Source organism: Schistocerca americana, chromosome 5, assembly GCF_021461395.2.
Source record: "Schistocerca americana isolate TAMUIC-IGC-003095 chromosome 5, iqSchAmer2.1, whole genome shotgun sequence".
Classification (NCBI taxonomy): Eukaryota; Metazoa; Arthropoda; class Insecta; order Orthoptera; family Acrididae; genus Schistocerca; species Schistocerca americana.
This window is the reverse complement of record NC_060123.1, coordinates 658,394,657-658,417,250: the sequence shown is the minus strand read 5'-3', so window position 1 is coordinate 658,417,250 and position 22,594 is coordinate 658,394,657. Positions and strand designations below refer to the sequence as shown.

At 42.9% G+C, this 22,594-nt stretch overlaps 1 protein-coding gene across 1 annotated transcript in view; it reads right to left on the bottom strand.

Moving 5' to 3' along the window:
- Positions 1 to 22,594, bottom strand: part of LOC124616618 (putative phosphatidate phosphatase) — a 358,526-nt gene that overhangs the window by 86,207 nt on the left and 249,725 nt on the right. Inside the window, exon 5 of the mRNA XM_047144942.1 lies at positions 16,102 to 16,159. Coding sequence (XP_047000898.1) covers positions 16,102 to 16,159 — 58 coding nt within the window. The remainder of the gene's footprint in view (positions 1 to 16,101; positions 16,160 to 22,594) is intronic.

Here is a 22,594-nt window from a genome sequence, read left to right as displayed (position 1 = left end):
GTTCTGAATAACCAGTATTTATCGGTAGTTGTTTGGTCGGTTGTAACATTTTTTTATCATTTTTTTACTAATACAATGTGTACAAGTTTGCTTCCTCCGTTTGCCGATAGGTGGCGACAACGGTAAGTAGCGGTCGAAAGAAACAGATCGAAGACGTCAGACAGTTAGCTTGGACCTCGGTCAACATAACTTCATTCAAACGTTAGTCGATTTGTGTCTGCATCTTGACTGAAAATGTCAGCTTACGAGCCTAATTCTCGTCATTTGCTGGAGGTGTTACTGTTTTGTTTCAGTATGAAGACAGCAGCGGCTGAGTCTCATCGAATGCTCTCAAGTACATACGGTAAGGACTTTATTAGTGAAAGAATGTGTCGTGAGTGGTTCCAGCGCATCAAGAATGGTGATTTTGCCGGCCAGTGTGGCCAAGCGGTTCTAGGCGCTACAGTCTGTAACCGCGCGACCGCTACGGTCGCAGGTTCGAACTCTGCCTCGGGCATGGATGTGTGTGCTGTCCTTAGGTTAGTTAGGTTTAAGTAGTTCTAAGTTCTGCGGGACAGATGACCTCAGATGTTAAGTCCCGCCGGCCGCAGTGGCCGTGCGGTTAAAGGCGCTGCAGTCTGGAACCGCAAGACCGCTACGATCGCAGGTTCGAATCCTGCCTCGGGCATGGATGTTTGTGATGTCCTTAGGTCAGTTACGTTTAACTAGTTCTAAGTTCTAGGGGACTAATGACCTCAGCAGTTGAGTCCCATAGTGCTCAGAGCCATTTGAACCATTTTTTTGTTAAGTCCCATAGTGCTCAGAACCATTTGAGCCAATAGTAATTTTAACGTCGTAGACCGGCATAGAGGTGGAACAGAGAATGTTTTCGAAGATGCAGAATTGGAGACATAGCTGAGTGAAGACTTGCGTCAAACTCAAGAAGAATTGGCATGATTAGTGGGAGTGACACAGCAAGCCATTTCAAAACGTGCAAGGCTATGAGCATGATTCAGAAAGAAGGAACTTGCGTCCCATGTGAGCTGAAACCGAGAGACGTTGAACGGCGATTGGATGTTTGTGAACAGTTGTTTCAGAGGTAAAAACGGAAGGGATTTCTGCATCGCATTGTTACCGGGAACGAAAATTGGGTCCATTACGATAACCCTAAACGCATAAAATCATGGGGATAACCCGGCCATGCTTCCACATCGACGGCCAAACCGAATATTCACGGCTCCAAGATCATGCTCTGCAATTGGTGGGACCGGCTCGCCGTCGTGTACTATGAGGTGTTAAAACCAAGTGAAACAATCACAGGTGCTCGTAATCGAACGCAATTAATGCGTCTGAGCAGAGCATTAAAAGACAAAGGCCGGAATGCAGCGAGAGGCGCGATAAAATGATTTTCCAGCACGACAACGCTCGACCCCGCGCTGGAAAAGAGGTCAAAAGGTGCTTGGAAACGTTAGAATGGGAATCCTATTCCACCCGCCTTATTCTCCTGACATTGCTCCCTCTGACTGTCGCCTGATTAGATCAATGGCACATGGCCTGGCTGACCAGCACTTCCGATCTGACGAAGTAGTCACAAATTGGATCGATTCGTGGATGCCTTCAAAAGATGAACAATTTTTCGACGCGGGATTCGTACACTGCCTGACAGATGAGAGAAAGCGATTGAGAATACTTTGAATGATACATGTGTAACCAATTTGTTTCATTAAAGCCTCAAATGTTGGGTAAAAAACGGCGGAAGCAAAGTCGTACACCTTGTATCTGTCTAAAACTATTGGCATATAAATTTTCCATAGCAGCAGTGCTACAATTTTTGATTTCTCAATGAAATTTTTTTAAAAACGAGTAAAATTTCCCTTGCTTTGAAATAATTAGTCTTTATAGAAACTGGAGAAAGCAATCAGCACTATTTTAATAACAACGCTACAGTTAGAAACTATCGCCAAACACATGACAAATGGAATCGGTAGAGCATTGCAGCGACAATAATGTACGTGTGTGTTGCCGTGTGGCGGGGCGTATTACACGATGTGCATTCACGTGCAGTGTGCAACGTCTATCTAACAAAGGGAAGGCCTCAGACACGGCCAACCGATTCGGCTCACATTTTGCAGGTCGCTTGTGTGCAACCTAAAACGAAGGAATCTAAGATATTTTGGGTCAACACCCCCGCAATTTTGAGAAAATCATCCCTGAAGGTTATGATGAGCAATCGACTCAAAATTGGAGGGATCGATGGATAATTGTAAATAGAGCATTTGTCATCATCAGGTATGGGGTCGGCAAACGCAAACTTTTCCAGAAATCGAGGGAAGAAACTTTTACAACTGTCGCTTGTGTACCTTCATGGTTAACGCTTTCCGGTGAGAGCGCCTGCGCGGTAGCTTAGCGTGCTCGGTCAGAGGGTTAGCTTCCCTCTGCAATAAAAAAAAACCTGAGTGAATGGATCAATGAAGAACTTAAACGGACGTCATAAGACGTCCGCCCGAACAAAGAGAAGACACTCTAACGAGCAAAATGAGATCAACTAAAAAAAAAAAAAAAGAAAAAAAGAAAAAAAAGGAGCGCAACGGCGAAGGTAACTGGCTGGGAATCGGAGAACCCGGGTTCGAATCTCGAAGAAACCCCGCGGATGTTATTCTTTTCATTTGCATTTTTCCATACCTCAATTGATCGGGATAGGAGGGTTAATAAGGTAAGTAAATCAATAAGGAATGATGATAATAAGGTAGGCAAACTAATTTCCCAAACGCCGTGAGTTAGTAAAGTATTAAACTCTTAAGCCTTGTAAACAGCTCCGAATAAGAGTGCTGCGAATTCCTCACGAGGGATCACAGATAGCCAACTGCACGACGCTTGTTTACAACGAGGCACGGGACGGAATGCACGCGGGGAGAGTTATGTTGTCCCAGTTGCCTCTTTGTCATATCATAGTTGTGAACCTGGAAGAGTGAAGGTGTCCAGCACGATCCTTGTAGAAGTCTATCGGAAAGAGTTGTTTCCGTCATTAGGCTGCCGCGAACCTCGTGGATACATATAGAGATTTTTCCATCGTTAATGTGCCGATTGAAATACGTTTTCTGAATGAATACAGTGTTCTTCCGTAAGTAACATATAACGAGTACTGTATGTAGTTTGTAGTAATTAGCTCGTATGTTTATGCCGTAGTATCTAGTTATTGTTTGTTGTGTCATATCTTTCAGGTGCATAATCTGAATAATGGAGGATGTACACCTTTCGACTAGCGCTGTAATATATAGTTGGGAGCCTGTCACAGACGATGGCAAGCGGGAAGTTACGGACGCTGTGTTTTGGTTTGTAAAAGCGTTGCAAGACAGATGCATTATCAATGCACTACCGGAAGCAGGCAGTTCTGTTTCTCGGCGTTCCAGACTGGTAGGAGCGGCTATCATCGAGCGATTTTTGGAGCTGACGAACGAAATGCCTTTTGTTGATACTGAAGTACTATATCATGAAGACGAAGCAGAAGGTGATTCAGTGGAAGATATCCCGACTAGTGACTCGCAAAATGGTCATAACACTTTGGAAATCTCCAAGTCACTGGGAATATGTGCTTCATCTGTTCCCGATGAGTATTACGAACCGGTTACTAAACAGTTGCACTACGGCGCTATATCCCTTGAAGCAAAAGTAAAGGCGGTAGCGCTAGCCAGGAATCATCCAAATTGGAACTTACAAATACTACAAAAGAATGGAGAAACAACAGCCCTGGAAAGGGAGAAGGACTTGAAATTGTGGTAAAGTGATATTGTTAAAGGAGGGACAAGATACGACAAATACCAGGCGATAAATAAGTGGACATACGACAGATTTGTCGAATCTCGTCGTCGTAACGAGAATGTAACAACGAGAATACTTGAGGAGTGGGCTGCAGGTGCAGCGCTTCAATATACGGCCAACAAGGATTTTCCGTTTGCTGCATCATTACCTTAGGGCAAGAAATTACAAATCGGAGTATAAAATTCTTCAACGGCACGTCACTAAATACGTCTTTCATAAGGAGGTGCAAAATATAGTATATATACAGAAAGTGGCCGCTCTTTTCAGCACGCAAACGGCGTCACTTATGACCGGTTTACGTGATCAACACCGATCAAACAGGATGCGAGTATCGGGCGAACATTCGACGCATGTTATCGCCTAAGAGAGAAAAACGAACCCTTGTCGCAGCTGGTAGTAAAAACAAACTAATACATTCGTACACGGCGCAATATGCCATCACAGCCTCTGGAAAAGTGTTGCTTAAGGTTTTCCTGTGTTTACAAGAAACGAATATTACATTTGGTCCTCGGGTTATTGAAGAGGTCAATCGTTTAACCGACTCGTTGAAAAATGTTTCCATTACCTGCTCCAAATCCGGGAAACTGACGAATGCGATTTACAGAACATTTCTTGAGAATGTTTTAAAACCATACGTTTCTGATACCAACTTTTGTCTAATATTGGATTCCTGGAGTGGACAAATTAATACTAGAATATATGACACAATGTTTATAGACGGCGAGGGTCAGCCGACGTGCACAGTAAAAGTAATACCGCCAAACTGCACACCTTTATGCCAACTGTGTGATGTTTATTTCTATCGCCAGGTTAAAAACTTTATTTCCAGGCTTCAGAATAGCAGTGTGCTTCTGGAAACCAAGCGGGAATTGCACAACCGCAAGGATGCAATAACTATTCACAGCATAATTCATAACCAACTTTCAGCATCGATGTTTCAGGCAATGATATCGTATGCATGGTACGCATCAAAATTAATTACCAAAAAAGACGTATTTTAAATGTAAACCAAGTTTGTTTTCCGCCGACTCTTTGGATGGAACAGTGTAGCTGTCGAAAGATTGCATTCATTAGATGTTCTTTGTGCCGTGAGCATATTTGTTTCGAATGTTTATATGACAAGTACCATCCATCTAGTTGTTCGAAGAAAAGTGCGGAAGAGCCATTGTAAAGTGAACTGGAGTATCATTTTGGTTGTTTACTATCCCAAGAGGTTTGAGAAATTTATTTGCCTACCTTATTATTATCATTCCTTATTGATTTACTTACAATATTAACCCTCCTATCCCGATCAATTGAGATATGGAAAAATGCAAACGAAAAGAAAAACATCCGCGAGGTTTCTTTGAGATTCGAACCCTTGTTCTCCGATTCCCAGCCAGTTACCTTCTTTTTTTTTTTTTTTTTTTTTACTTTTTTTCATTTTTGTTCATTATTGATCGTTGCGTTCGGTCGTTGCGGACGTCGCAAGACATCCTGTTCAAGTTCGGAGGTTGATCCTTCCACTCAGTTTTTTATTACAGAGGTCAATTGGCTCTCTGGCCGAACACGCTGAGCTACCGTGCCGGCTAAAATATATTTATTTAAAGTGTGCTTGATTCATCATTTTGTTTTACACTATTCATTGAATTTGTTCGTGGCGGACGTCCAATGACACCCGTTCAGGTTGTTCGTTGATTAGTTCACTCAGTTTTTTATTACAGAGGGTAGCTTAACCCTCTGACCGAACACGCTGAGCTACCGTACCGGCAATTACCTTGGTCGTTGCGCTATAGCCCCTGTCGGCGAGAAGCGTTAACCATGAAGGTACACAAGCAACAGTTGTAAAAGTTTCTTTCCTCGATTTCTGGAAAAGTTTGCGTTTGCGGACCCCATACCTGATGATGAGAAATGCTCTATTCACAATTATCCATCGATCCCTCTAATTTTGAGCCGATTGCTCGTCGTAACCTTTAGGGGTGATTTTCTCAAAATTGCGGGGTTGTTGACCCAAAATATCTTAGACTCCTTCGTTTTAGGTTGTACACAAGCGACCTGTCAAATCTGAGCCGAATCGGTTGGCCGTGTCTGAGGCCTTCCCCCTGTAAGCCGCGTCTATGTGGTAATTTCTCGCTGTCGCCCTCGGACATCGATTGTGTTGCTGAATGGCACCTTGCCTAATTTGGAAGTATTTTACAAAATGCGGTACCAGTGAGGTACACTACTCCATTTACTTTAAAAGATTAAACACGAGAGGAGACACAACAAACTTAAGACATCATATAAAGAGAAGAAACACACACAGCATTCCTTACAAGGGGAACACCCCATCGTACCCTCGTCAGATTTAGTGGTAAAATAGACCAGTGGATAACCGGTCAACAGCTGAACAGGGATCAAGCATGGAAAGAAGAAGGTGTACTGAACTGTGAAAAGAAAGCAAAATAAACAGTAAACCGTCCAAGCTCGAGATGTGTCAACATTATTGATACAGGAAAAAAGCATTTTCCTGTATATTTTCTCGTTTTATTTCACGCCTCTTTGGATATTTTGGGCTTGGTCATATGAAAACGTAATTTCAGATCACTAGACTAAAAATAAGGCATATTAATAATATCGAAAGAAATATATTTTTTTACGTAATAATACGTGTGGGGTTGCATACCAAAGTAATCTTCCTCAAAAATATTGAGTGAAAAATCAATATTTTAAGTCCAGGATCTCCTTCAAAATGGTCGAAAATCCGATTTTTTATTGCATTTTTTAAAGGTATGTGTTTAGAATGTTGGAATGAAATTTTTTTTTAAATCTGTGCCTTACAAAAGTTTCTAAAGCCCATTGTCGGGGGCAGTGTCACAGCAGCCGTGGGGCGCTCTGAGACGGAGATGGCCGGCTCATGTAGTAAAAATGTCGCGCCGTGACACATGTTCACAAAATGATTTCTATTGCAATACACATGCAAACGTATTCGCCCAAAAAGCTGACGAACACCGCGTGCAGCCTGCCGAACGCAGTATGTCCAGCTCAGCCAGATCGGCTTTTCTCGCCAAGAAGAACGAGGGAACTGCTCTCCAGAAACAATTCGTGTTAGAGGAACGGCTGATGTACGGTCCTGGAATTGCAGACTAAACTAAGTAACGAAAGTCCTGTTTTTGGTCAACTTTTGGTCAAAACTGGTCAAAATATAATTTTTGATCCGTCATATTAGATTAGCCATTTTGAATTTTGAAAATCGAACTTCAGATTTGTGTTCAGCGACATCAGTAATATGTAATAACGTGTAGTTTTTATGCAAATTGAACAAATAATACATATAAAAGTTTTCCCTAACGTTTAAACACGAAATGATTTCTCGAAACTGCGTGCAACATAAACTAAAAACTGTTCAACCTATTAACTTATAACTTTGACTTCCGAAAAGTAAACACTTTTCTTGGGAGCTTATACCTATAACATGTGCAATTTGTTAATATTACCTTTTTTTTTGTAAAGCTATAAAGAGTGACGCAATCCCCAAAACACAGAACTTTAAGTTCAAGTTATTACCGGTCGTCAACTTCAAGGTTATTTCATTGAGATTAGGTATAACGTCCCCTACATTTAATGTAGTATCAACTGATGCTACCCATTTTTGATTTCAGATAACTCCTGAGGGGCTACATTGCTCACATCTGCGAACTTCAAACTGTCTGGCCTTTGATCAAACTATGATACCGGGGCCATTTTTTTTTTTTTTTTTTTTTTTTTTTTTTTGCACTGAAAATCTAAAATGAAGTTCAAACCATGATCAATCATAATCCCCAAACAGATCCTTTGTATATCTTTTCATCTTTTCGTTGACAAAAATTTCCAAACTTTGCCTACTTTTTGCTCATATGAATGACAATCTGACCTTAAGATAACATAAGTTTTGAGCATTTCCTGTAAAATTTAGCTCTTTGGCCAACCTGTGTTACCAAATTTACCGACTGAGTTGCATCAAAAGTGGTAATTTTAGAATCTTGTCCCCTATTGAATAAATTTATGTGGACGCCTTGAGTTTTAGAGTGCTAGGCCTGAGAGGGTAAGGCGGGCTTTATTTCCTCCCCCAACGCCCCACCACGCCGGTCGATCTGAGCTCCAGTTTAACTTTCGCGACCGACTGCCGTGTTATAGTCTCTGCACTGTACTGTTTCTTGTTTCTGTTGCTGTCTTCAGTCTGAAGTCGGTATCATGCAGCTTTCCTCGCCAGTCTATCCACTGAAATACTCTTCGTCTCTGCGTAGCTACTACAACAGTCATCCTCTGAAACCGGTTACTGCACTCAGTCACTGGTCTGTGTCTATCATTTTTACTATCCACAATTCGGTCCATTCCGAAACTGTCGATTCCTCGATGGCTCAGCATGTGCCCTTGTAATCCCACAGTTACTATTACAGCTCCCTGATCTTAGAGGAGTTCTGTGACTTGTTTATGAAATGATTTTGCTTCATGAAGAATGCTAGTGGCTCAATACTGTGTTGAACTCTGTCTCTTCTGTTGTAACCGTCTCAACGAATGGATGTAATAAAGGGTTGTGTCTTGCGATGTTGATTTGGTTGCGCTGAATTGCAATAATATGTGCACTGAAGAGCCAAAGAAACTGGTACACCTGTCTAATATCGTGTAAGCCCCCTACGAGCACGCGAAGTGCCGCAGCACGATTTGGCATGGACTCGACATGTGTCTGAAGTAGTGCTGGCGGAAATTGACGCCATGAAACCTGCAGGGCTGTCCATAAATCCGTAAGGGTACAAGGGGGTTGAGGTCTCTCTTGACCAGCACGTAGCAAGGCATCCAAGATATGCTGAATAACGTTCATGTCGGGAGACTTTTGTGGCCGGCGGAAGTGTTTAAACTCAGAAGAGTGTTCCTGGAGCCACTCTGTTGCAATTGTGGACGTGTGGGGTGTCCCATTGTCGTGCTGGTATCTCCGAAGTCCATCGGAGTGCACAATGGGCGTGAATGGACGCAGGTGATCAAACAGGATGTTTACGTATGTGTCACCTGTCAGAGTGGTCTAGACGTATCAGGGGTCAAATATCAAATATCATTCCAGCTGCCCACAGAGCCTCCATCAGCTTGAACAGCCCTCTGCTGACATACAGCATCCACCGATTCATGAGATTGACTCCATACCCGTACAGCCGGCCGAAGTGGCCGTGCGGTTAAAGGCGCTGCAGTCTGGAACCGCAAGACCGCTACGGTCGCAGGTTCGAATCCTGCTTCGGGCATGGATGTTTGTGATGTCCTTAGGTTAGTTAGGTTTAACTAGTTCTAAGTTCTAGGGGACTAATGACCTCAGCAGTTGAGTCCCATAGTGCTCAGAGCCATTTGAACCATTTGAACCATACTCGTACACGCCCATCCGTTCCATACAATCTGAAACGAGACTCGTCCTACCAGGTAACATGTTTGCAGTCATCAACAGTCCAATGTCCGTGCTGACGGGCACAGGCGAGGAGTAAAGCTTTGTGTCGTGCAGTCATCAAGGGTACACGACTGGGCCATCGGATCCGAAAGCCCATATCGATGATGTTTCATTGAATGATTCGCACGCTGACACTTGTTGATGGCCCAGCACTGAAATCTGCAGCAATTTGCGGAGGGATTGTACTTCTGTCTCGTTGAACGATTCTCTTCAGTCGTCGTTGGTCGCGTTCTTGTCTGATCTCTTTCCAGCCGCATCCGGAAAAATAGTTGGAGATTTGATGTTTTAGCGGATTCCTAAGATTCACGGTACACTCGTGAAGTGGTCTTACGGGAAAATCCCCATTTCCTCGGTACCTCGGAGATGCTGTGTCTCACCGCTCGTGCGCCGACTGTAACACCACGTTGAAACTCACTTAAATCTTGATAAACCTCCGGCGCCAGACGATTGTTGTCTTTTATAGGCGTTGCCGACCGCAGCGTCGTATTCTGCCTGTATTTAAATACGCATGCCTATACCAGTTTCTTTGGCGCTTCAGTATATATTTACTTTATTGACTGGTATTATTTAATTTACTCCTTGTCCTCATGTAATAATTTTTCATGATTTTAAGCAAATATTCGTTGTTGTACGAAGGCGAATGCCTTGTCAATAAGCTGCCGATACGGTTGCACTATCTGTCGGAGGATGGAATTCACGATTCGTACAGCCGTTACGGCGCCTTCCATGACCACCAGCGGCGTACGTCGGCCCCACATAATGGCACCCCAAAACAGCAGGGAACATCCACCTAGCTGCACTCGCTGGACGGTGTCTGTGGCGTTCAGCCTGGCTGGGTTGTCTCCAAACACGTCTCCGACGATTGTCTGGTTGAAGACATATGCGACACTCGTCAGTGAAGAGAACGTGATGCCAGTCCTGAGCAGTCCACTCGGCATTCTGTTGAGCTTATCTGTACCACTCTGCATGGTGTCGTGGTTGCAAAGATGGACCTCGCCATGGACGTCGGGAGTGAAATTGTGCATCATGCAGCCTATTGCGCACAGTTTGAGTCGTAACACGACGTCCTGTGGCTGCATGAAAAGCATTATGCAACATCGTGGCGTTGCTGTCAGGAATCCTCCGAGCCATAATCCATAGGTAGCGGTCATCCACTGCAGTAGTTGCCCTTGGGTGGTCTGAGCGAGGCATGTCATCAACGGTTCCTGTCTCTCTGTATCTCTTCCATGTTGGAACAACATCGCTTTGGTTCACTCCGAGACACCTGGACACTTCCCTTGTTGAGAGCCCTTTCTGGTACAAAGTAACAATGCGGACGCGATCGGACCGTCTATGCATGGTTGAACTATAGACAACACAAGCCGTGTACGTCTTTCCTGGTGGAATGACTGGAATTTATCGGATGTCGGACCTCCTCCGTCTAATAGGCTCATGCATGGTTGTTTACATCTTTGGGCAGGTTTAGTGACATCTCTGAGCAGTCAGAGGGACTGTGACTGTGATACAATATCCACAGTCGATGTCTATATTCAGAACCGGGGTGAAGCAAAACTTTTTTAATGTGTGTGTTAACAGCTTACTATACGGCAAGAGCATTTATATGCTATTAACTAACTCCTTACAACAGTCAAGTTAAGACATACAGCTATTGTGACTTCAGTTACATTCAGTATCTATTCATTAGTTATTCAGTTTACATATTTAATTTGCAGAAATCTTCGGTAGTGCCACAAACCTTCCATGCAGTGTGTAAACTTTTAGATGGCAGACCTCTCCCTAGTTCTGAATCGGTAGAAGTCGGTGAACGTCGGGAGGCTTCGGTAGGCACGCAGTTTCGACTGCTGCCAACATTACGTAGCTGACTGTGTTGTACAAGGTAGCCATTGTCGTCTGCTTCGTTATTGTTTTGCGCTGTACTGTTCTGCGTGTTTTTATTGTGCAGTTGTGCTGAACATTATCAACATGAGTGAAGAGGCAGTTGCTGGCCCATCTCGGGAGTCGCCAACAACCCCTACCGGTAGGCCTACGGTTAGAAGGAAACCAGTATCACGTAGCGATGCTCGCAAAATTATATTGCGTGTGATTGAATGCTGCGAAAGGGAAACGGAGCAGAAAAAATTGCTTCACCGTATTTACAAATACGCTTTTTAACACGTTTGCGAAACGTGTTGCGAATAGTGTTAGTAGTGAAGAAATAATAGAACAAAACGTCATGCCTGACACGGCACTTTTTCACGCATCTCGATGTTTAGAACGTCATATCTCCTGAATCAAATGTCGTAAAGAGACATAAATTTGCCGGCGCGTTTGCTGATTATGTGGATACTGTATGCGAAATATGTTGCGATTAGAGTTAATAGTAACGAAATAATACATTAAAACGTCATGCCTACTGATGCAGATTTACGGTATGTACTGAGAAAATGTAATAAGCGACAACCTTTTTGCCTTTCATTATTTTATGGGGGGTGTCAGCGAGAAAAATTTTCGTGAAGGTTTGAAATTGTATGTAACGTTTGTTGTTAGTCGCTAAGTGCTCTCATTCTCAAATAGTGGATGCATAAATCTGAGTATTTTCCCGCGGTGGCATCTCATTGTTTATGACGTCATATCTTCTCAGGAATGTGTGTCATTTCTTTTTTTCGGCTAGGAACCTTTGTGGGCGTACGGAGAACAAATCACCAAAATTTCATCGCAATCGGATGAATGATTTGGGAACGCACAGAGGGCAGACATACATTCATTTTTATATATATAGAGATTAACAGATACGATATACTATATGACCCGGTTAAGTGTATTTAAATTTTATAATTAATAGTTTAACATTGCGGGGAATAAAATAAAATGAAAAAAAAATTGCGAGCAGTGGGAATCGAACCCAACAACTCACCAAAGTTTCATTGCAATCGGATGAATGGCTTGTGAGCGCATAGTAGACAAACATACATACATTCATTTATATGTGTATAGATTTTAATGTACATGAGGATTTCAGTTTCGTTTACGAACAACATTTAAAGCGAGTTTTACTCCAAGCCTTTCGTCTGTTTTCGTGTAAGCATGATGCGTAATTTGTAGTGCCAGCACTGCAACTGGTAGGCGTGCCTTGTCCTCCCCCCCCCCCCCCCCCCCCCACCGCCCAACGGCTCCGCACCCCTCGCCAGCCAATGCTTGCTTCCTCCTCTCCCCGCACTCCCCTCACAACTCAGCCATTTAAAAGCTTACACACTGTACTCGACTTGCGTGTACTGTTAATCGACCTTGCTTCACTTTCGTATGAGGGTACACTCGATATAAAAAGTTGAGAAAAGATGGCTCAAAAATCGTTCAAATGGCTCTGAGCACTATGGGACTTAACATCTGAGGTCATCAGTCCCCTAGAACTTAGAACTACGTAAACCTAGCTAACCTAAGGACATCACACACATCCATGCCCGAGGCAGGATTCGAACCTGCGACCGTAGCGGTCACGCGTTTCCAGACTGAAGCGCCTAGAACCGCACGGCCACCAAGGCCGGCGCAGTTGAGAAAAGACCTTGTATTTTTGTCATTACCTGTCTACATCCTGTGTCCTCTCTACTTCGGCCATCATCAGTTATTTTTCTGCCCAAGTAGCAAACGCCATTTAGTACTTTTGGTGTCTCGTTTCCTAATCTAATTCCCTCAGCATTGCCTGATATAATTCGGCTACTTTCGAATACCCTCGTTTTACTTCTGGTGACTTTCACATTATAATCTCTTTTCCAGACACTATCGCCAGCCGGAGTGGCCGATCGGTTCTAGGTGCTTCAGTCTGGAACCGCGCGACCGCAGGTTCGAATCCTGCCCCGGGCATGGATGTGTGTGATGTGCTTAGTTTAGTTAGGTTTAAGTAGTAAGTTCTAGGGGACTGATGACCTCAGAAGTTAAGTCCCTTAGTGCTCAGAGCCATTTGAATCATTTTGAACAACATCGGGGATAGACTACATCCCTGTCTCATTCCTATCTTGACTACTGGCTCATTTCAAGTCATTCTATCAGGGACATACACCATAGTATTCACCATTGTATACGTCACTGATTGCGGTTGCTCCGTCGTAACCTTGACCGAACACTTGCTCACATTCGTTTTACATACTGGCTGGTGATATTTAACCTTCCGCCATTTGTGAATACCCCCATGGAAAATGACTGATCTTAGGTCAATGAAAATATGTAGAAACATTTTTAAGAACATGTGAAAGAGAAATAACTAATAAACCACTGAAAGAAAAACATTTTAATTTACTCGTGGCAGGTTAATATCTGTTAACTGCGTACCATGTTTACGTTCCAGGTTACAAAGGTTGCTCAGCGTGACGACCATGTACATCCACGATAGCCTGGAACCGCACTAGAAATTGCTCTACTGCTGCCTGAAATATCTCAGTCGGAATATAGGCTACCTACCTCGCTATGCTCATCCTGAACCTCCAACGTGTGTTAGTGTCCTGTTGAAAGACCCCTTCCTTCAGGTAACCCCACAGCCAGAAATCAGATGGGTTGAAATCTACTGCTCTTGGTGGGAACACAGTTTGATACGATCGGCAATTCGAACTTTCGAGTTACGTCCTTCAGCTCGGTGCGGAAAGAGTTGGATTCCCTCAATTCGCCTATACTCAGGAAGAGTAGCAGCACTATTGGCGTTATTGTAAGAAAACAGCTTTACGCGTAAAGCCCTGCTCACCAGATCCATGTTGACTGTCTGCAGCTGTAATGCACACTGGTGCTTGTGTTTCATCCTTACGTCGCCGTGTCAGTAATGACTTCTAGCGACAAGTCATGACACTAATATCACTAACAACATAAATCCTGTAGCGCACAGTCTGAAAATAGTTTCTGTAAAGTTGGGTACACATGCAGTACACAGCTCTCCGTCAACACTGACTGAAGCAGCGAAAGTTAAATTACTGCCACCCTACGTTCAGTTAACTGATGTTCATACCCTAATGCTCACGACGCCTGTAACTGCTTATGAATGCCTGTGTTCGTTATAGCTGTGATGTTCGACTCTTTGATCACATTTCACCATCATATGCACAGCTATACTGGCTGCGTGTAGACAGATTTGCATATCCTCCGTCTTCTTTACCGTCTGATCAATGAACACTGTCCCTCATATCTCTCGTCGACCTTAACGCATTTGCCTGAGCAACATGGCAGAAACACCCTTTCTCATCGGAGCAAAATCCCTTCTGACCGATTCAACCGTCCAGCCACCTTCTAGATGTACTTCTCAGTAGCAGAAATCCAACTCAGGAACAACCTCCCGCCTTACATTAGAGAACTGAATAAAATCTTCAGCTTCTGAAGACTGTTAATGACATATCTTCTAAATCAACAATAAGATTACCATTATCCCTGTACGCATTCGTTACCTTTGTACATCCCTCTTTCCATCCTGATCTCCCTCATTTCCCAGTATTCGTAGCCGATGCAGTCTACTTAAGTTTCCTTTCACTAGAACTCGCAATATCAGAAAACATCTATTTTGTAGACCTAAAAGTACTTCTTATATCTGCCACTATCATTATTCTTATTTATGTCACTAGTATTATTATTAATATTACTATTATTACTATTATCACTGTTAGTGGCTGCAGCTGCAGTAGTACAAGTAATGGCAGTATAAACTTTGTTAGTTCATGGACAGTATAATTTACCAACGCTGCCACTTCAAGGATTCAAATCAATTTAAAACTACATATTTGTCATATTGAAATTGTTATTTCTTAGGTAACTATGATGCAAACCCTGGTCCCATGTAAGAGATGGCATAATGGCCGTAATCTGTTCAGGCTACATATATAAATACATAACGCAGACTGATTTTTGACCTGCATAAACAGAGGCAAATGATTCGTGCATCTTTACGACAGAATAATTTGCAAAACAATCTTTCATTGTTTTAACATACCGAAAGACTTCACTTGACCGACTGATTTTACTAATATCTCCACTTTTCCTTCTCATTTATATTTTATCTCTTTCGTTTCTGTTTGTACTTTCCTGTGGTTCCTCGCCCTCGGAGGAAACAGCCCGGTGGTCCGGACCTAATTACGCCTGTACTATCATCGCTGGATAGTTTCCTTAATTGTGCGGTGATAGATTTCCAGATATCGTCTTCTTGGAGTAAACAAGATATCGCTACGTGACGCAGACCTCAACAATACAGTGGTCTCTGGAGCGGCAAATGCCGTTGCTTAGCATCAGTCTGACGCGAGGAAATTAACGAGCATCATGAATGTATCCAGCCCCAGTCAGCGAGATCTCATGAAAACCGTGAAATGCAGTGAGAGTACGGAGCAAGGACAGCAGTAAGTAGGTAAGTCATCAACACGCATCTGAGTTTCACCAATCCGTGGTACCTAAAGCACAGGCGTTAAATTGATCGCACCTTCCTGAGGATGTTAAGTATAAATTCTCACAGCCATGTATATTTAATGAATACATCGATATTCGGTACTAAAAGTTCTATTCAGGGTAATTTGATTTTGCGAACCAGTCATTCACACTGTTTATCAAGTTTTGCTTGAGGCAGTGTGTGCTGTGGAGCATAAATTTTATACAGCATGTAATTACAGCAAAATCAGAATACTACAGATTATACGTCCTCTTACGAAGATTCCATGCCAGGTGGTGTCTGTATTTTCCCGTTTAGCCATTGGTCGACAAATCGGGTGTGTCACCATGGTGTCTTTGAAACACGTGTTTTTCATGCACATATCGTACTGCAGACAGTATTGTTTGACACCAAAATTGGAAGTCGGCAGACATAAGTCTTCTGCCTTCCTCCGATTGAGAATTAGAAAGCACAACACTCAAGAGAAGGCTGGAAAATACTGGTTACTTACAATTGTAAAAACTGCGGCGTAGAACGACAGGGAAGAATGGCCAGACGGGAAGGAAAGCCTGCAAATAAAGAAGCACACTTATTACATATTGTTAAGTCAGAATGAAATACCATTCTACAATTACATATCTGAAGTAATATGCAGCCTATAGCGTCAAAAGCGTACAGATGGTATAGAATTCTTAACTGAATGCTTTGAGACGAGGAACAGAAGGTGGGAAATTAATGCTTTTTTAATTGATACAAACGATTGGCACCTCATCGCAACAGCAACAGCAACGAAATTAGCAACTGTTCAGCGTCACGACTGCTATTACCAGTGCATTCATTACAACGAGTATAAAATTTTACTGAACTCTCTTAAATATTGCTGTAGTGTGCCTTGCAAAGAGGAGGCAGTTAGGACTCTACCGACCAGCCCTTCAATTTCCAGTGGGTTTCAAATACGATCGACTTCACATAGCTTAGAAAAAGAAGTAATAATAATAATAATAATAATAATAATAATAATTTTCGCCGACAGATCACACGCGACTGTGTATTGTTTTCATTGTACAATCTCCTAGGGCTTTATTCCGTTCCATTCGCGTGTGGAGAGAGGGAGGAGAGATTACTTAAACGCCTCATTGCGCTTCGCGATTACTATGTATTTAGAGGTATGTAGGGGGTTGGTACGTTTCTCAACTCCTCACTCTACACTGGTTCTTGAAACAGTGCAGTACCCTTCCTCGGCGTAGTTTGCGCCTATCTTTAAGCGTCTGCCTATTCAATTTCTTCAGCATCTCCGTGATACTCTCTCATGGGTCGAACAAACATGTGACTATTTGTGTTGTTATTCTCTGTATAGCTTCAGTATCTCCTTTTAGTCCTACGTGATATGGGTCCCACGCACTTGAGGAATGTTATAGGATGAGTTGCACAACAATTTTGTAAGAAATCTCCTTTCTCAACTAACTGCATTTCCCTGCTATTCTATCAGTTTCAGTTAAAAACTCGTCTTTACAGTATACGGCAATGCTCACGAGAAACGATTTTAGTTAAAGTTTCAGATTTGCTCTGCTACGTGCCAGAAGTCTATCAACTGCTTATCTAAAACTGAACCGATGCGAACATTTCATTTCATATCCCGACAAACTGGTACACCAAAGTATTTGTTTGGACTCACTGATATTGTAGTCTAGGACCCTACGCATTTTCATTTTGTGAAGTGCTTTTTTAACACCTCAAGTAAGTTTCCACTCTCCGCGCCAATCTGAAACCTTATCAAGATCTGACTGAATGTTTTTGCAACTTTATTCAGGCAGTACTTTATTACAGGTGGCTCCATACTATTAATATTATATCCAAGGTCATTAATATACAACATGAACAGCATGGGTCCCAACACACTCCTCTTGGGCACGCATTATATCTACATCTGTCGATGACTCTGCATCCGACACAACATCCCGTTTCCTCCCTACCAAGAAATTCTAGATACCGTCATAAATTTCGGTTGACACCGCACACAATCTTAGTTTGGATAATGAGCATAGGTATGGTGCTGAGCTAAATCCTTTTCAGAAGAAAAATAGCAGTTTATAAACCTGTGATTTACCTGGCTTGTTCGATCTTAGCGTCTGATGTATTCATTTATCACCTTTAAGTGTTAAGATATCTATGATCAGCAAATTCGACGACTGGGAATAATTGAAACCGAAGGAACGAAATGTCGTAGATTATATTGTTATTTTTGTTGCTGTTGTTGGGCATAGAAGGTATTGGTAGACCAAGAGTCTGTCAGAGGACAGAAAGTGTTGGGTAATGACGTCTCACCAAACTCAGACTGATGGTTAAAAAAGTACATAACACACCCTAAACCACCCATACGATTAACTATTTACTGACTCGGTTATCTTTTCTCAACATCAATATAAGAACCGAAAGTGAAGTCATCATTTGTGTCTTTCAGCTGTTGCTGATGCGAGTTTGTACCTACGGAGTAGGAAACATTCGTACAGCTTCGTTCTTTTTTTAAAAAAATGACAAAAACTAGTTCTCATAAACCGCGAAAAGTGTCTGTGTATACCGTAACCATGATCAGATTAGCCTTTGCATTATTTACCCCTTCCAAGGAGTAGATACTTTGTGTTTTCAACACCTTGCTCCACTGTTATAGAAGGGAACATGGCTGGGAGTCATAAATACGAGCAGTTTCAACTGTACGCCGAAACCAGATGCTGATTTTTTATGCGTGCGGGCTGGGGTGGCCGAGCGGTTCTAGGAGCTTCAGTCTGGAACCGCACCACCGCTACGGTCGCAGGTTCGAATCCTGCCTCGGGCATGGATGTGTGTGATGTCCTTAGGTTAGTTAGGGTAAAGTAGTTCTAAGTTCTAGGGGACTGATGACCTCAGAAGTTACGTCCCATGTGCTCAGAGCCATTTGAACCAATTTTATGCGTAAATACTGCCCTTCAGGCGAGAACCTTCGATGGTTGATCTTCAGGAACAAAAACGGGCTGAACGATGACAATTCTGAAGGAAGTGCAGGGAGAACAGAGACGGGAATTATACGTAATTTCATACAGAGTTCCAGTGGGAAAGGGTGAACGGCTACGGGAAGCAAAGCAGAGTGCGTGACGGCCAACAACGATGCAGGGACAGAGAGAGAGAGAGAGAGAGCGCTTTGGTGGGGTGTATATCCAGGCATAGCAGAGGATTAGAAAAGTCAGAGCTTTGGAGAATGTTGGGGGAACGCATTCCGTATGTTTGACCGCTTATTAGTTTCATTCTGTTGTGGGATTTCTGTTGTGCGATTTGTAAGTGCGGTTCCAAGTCAGTTTATGATATTTGAATCAGTCAGAGGTACTTCAGTGTGTTATTAATTGCAGAGAATAAAAAAAAAGACATGTATAAACATTTAAGTATGTACAGTGTCCATAACTAAGTACCAGTGTGAAAGCGCTGTAGAAAGAAAACCGCTGCTGAAATAGACATCAAATTTGAACAGCATATTATTGACACAGGGGAAAGTGTCATGAAAGAAAAAAACTTTAACGAAAATCCTACCAATAGATGGCACTGTAAGCGTCTTAACGTAAATGGGGTCAGCTACAAATGACAGGTGAATCGTAATACGATGGCTAAAGTTTGAGTTGCACATTACACAATACGTACTGTTCAGTGTGCATGGCTGCACAAGTTCAGCGTGAACTGTCAGTTAAGTCTATTGACCACGGCAAGGTCGTACCACATCGGATGGGGAAAACCGGTTTTTAATTTTCCTGAGGCGAAAACCAGCGTAAATTCCAAATTACATAGGTTTCTAATTGTCGTTAGATCGCGCGAGACATGTTTACTATGTTGTCCACCGTCTTTTGCCACAAGCCGAAATCGAGAAAGAGCATGTTCCACAACAGATCGGAGTATCTCGGGGTTCACGTTCAGAATGCGTTGTGCAGTGCGTGTCTACAATTCAGCTACGTTCGTAATTCTAGCACTGAACACATCGTCTTTCAGATAACTCCACGGCCAGAAGTCGCACGGATTAATATCAGGTGATCTGGACGGACAGGGTGTAGGGAAATGCCGACGACTGATAATTTCAGCATTTCCGAATCGTCTCTGTATCAGCCGCTTCACCGGCTTTGGAATGTGCGGAGAAGCGGCATCTTGCATAGAAATGGCCCTATCACACATCCACACTGTTGAACGGTTGGAATGACGTTGGTGCGCAAAAGACGCTCATAGCGTTTGCCATTGACGGCATAGGTAACAGGACCCGCAGGACTCATCTCCTAGAAAATATACACCCCTACGATGAACATGCCGTTAACCCGTGCCACACAGTTACCTTTGCACGATGAAGCGCTACTGGTAGACGTGCGTGCGTATTTTCCGTAGCCCATATTCTGAATTTCTGCATACTGTCATATCGTTGGAGATGTAAATGGGCTTCGCCAGTCCACAGAATGTTCCATGGTCATTCGTTGTCCAATTCCACCCGAGCAAGAAATTCCAGGGGGAACCTTTGTCTTGCTGGTGGGTCAACAGGAAGCAACTCCTGAACATGGGTGATTTTGTATGGATAGCAACGCAGGATGTTTCGTAGGATTTCATGCACCATGCTCGCATGCATGACCACCGTTCGAGCAGCTGCCCTATCACGGCATGTTTGCACACCACTGCTCGGCCGCTCCTGCAATGTTGTGGCTACACCTTCGACAGACGTCGCATCTACTGCTTTCTTCCCTCTGCACCATTGCACTTCAAGAGAACCTGTCTTTTCGAATTTTGTAAACACTTTCTCCAGAGCCTTAGCAGACATTTCGTACCCTTCAGTGCCCCGAACTTCTGCTGGGATACTGGCACACAGTCACCGTTCTTGAAAAAGAGCTTTACCAGCAGCGCGCGATTCTTCATGCAGACATTCACGTTGGGCGTCTCGGACGCAAACTGAGGAACAGCCGTGTGGCGCGTGTCCGTTGGTGCGCATGTTCTGACGCTTACAGCGCCACCTATCGGCACAAGCCTGTTCTCCCATGACGTTTTCCCTGCATTAATAGTGTACTGTTCAAATTTGACGTCATTCTGTGCAGCGGTTCCCTTGCTACAGCGTTTTGAGACTGGAATATTAGCTATGGACATGTAATATCACATTTTATTTAGGAAATAACTGTATCAGGTACTCTGCTGTGTGTAGGAACCAAAGATGGTACTCCTTGCATGAGAAAAGCGAACACTATCATTACATTATCTCTGGTTTTTATTATATCTGTTATTCAATGTAATATTAATGGCTCTGGTTTTGTTCTTTCTCTGATAAAGACGAAAGGGAACTTATAACAGAGAATAGTGAAAGTTGTATTCAAGGAATGAATAAACGAGTGCTCATATCTGATAAGGAATTAAGTGAGACTCGAACATAAATATTACTCTTTCTAGTCATCCTAATTACCAAATAAAGTTTAATCTGCACAGCTGCAAAATACTAACGCGAATTCTTTACAGAGGAATGGAAAAACTGGTAGAAGCCGACCTCAGGGAAGATCAGCTTGGATTCCGTAGAAATGTTGGAACACGTGAGGCAATACTGACCCTACGACTTATCTTAGAAAAAATATTAAGGAAAGGCAAACCTACGTTTCTAGCATTTGTGGAGAAAGCTTTTAACATTGTTGACTGGAATACTCTCTTTCAAATTCTAAAGGTGGCAGGGATAAAATGCAGGGAGCGAAAGGCTATTTACAATTTGTACAGAAACCAGGTGGCAGTTATAAGAGTCGAGGGACACGAAAGGGAAGCAGTGGTTGGAAAGGGATTGAGACAGGGTTGTAGCCTCTCCCCGATGTTATTCAATCTGTATATTGAGCAAGCAGTGAAGGAAACAAAAGAAAAATCCGGAGTAGGTATTAAAATCCATGGAGAAAAAATAAAAACTTCAAGGTTCGCCGGTGACATTGTAATTCTGTCAGAGACAGCAAAGGACTTGGAAGAGCAGTTGAACGGAATGTACAGTGTCTTGAAAGGAGGGTAGAAGATGAACATCAACAAAAGAAAAACGAGGATAATGGAATGTAGTCGAATTAAGTCGGGTGATGCTGAGGGAATTAGATTAGGAAATGAGACACTTAAAGTAGTAAATGAGTTTTGCTATTTGGGGAGCAAAATAACTGATGATGGTCGAAGTAGAGAGGATGTAAAATGTAAACTGCCAATGGCAAGGAAAGCGTTTCTGAAGAAGAAAAATATGTTAATATCGAGTGTAGATTTAAATTTCAGGAAGTCGCTTCTGAAAGTATTTGTATGGAGTGTAGCCATGTATGGAAGTGAAACATGGACGATAAATACTTTGGGCCAGAAGAAAATAGAATATTTTGAAATGTGGTGCTACAGAAGAATTCTGAAGATTAGATGGGTAGATCACATAACCAATGAGGAGGTATTGAATAGAATTGGGGAGAAGAGGAGTTTGTGGCACAACTTGACTAGAAGAAGGGATCGGTTGGTAGGACATGTTCTAAGGCATCAAGGGATCACCAATTCAGTATTGGAGGGCAGCGTGGAGGATAAAAATCGTAGAGGGAGCCCAAGAGATGAATACACTAAGCAGATTCAGAAGGATGTAGGCTGCGGTACGTACTGGGAGATGAAGCAACTTGCACAGGATGGAGTAGCATGGAGAGCTGCATCAAACCAGTCTGGAACCGCGAGACCGCTACGGTCGCAGGTTCGAATCCTGCCTCGGACATGGATGTGTGTGATGTCCTTAGGTTAGTTAGGTTTAACTAGTCCTAAGTTATAGGGGACTAATGACCTCAGAAGTTGAGTCCCATGGTGCTCAGAGCCATTTTTTGCATCAAACCAGTCTCAGGACTGAAGACCACCACCACAACAACAACAACAACATTTAGGGAATAACTGTATCAGGTACTGTGCTGTGTGTAGGAACCAAAGATGTTACTTCTTGCATAAGAAAAGCGAACACTATCATTACATAATCTCTGATTTTTATT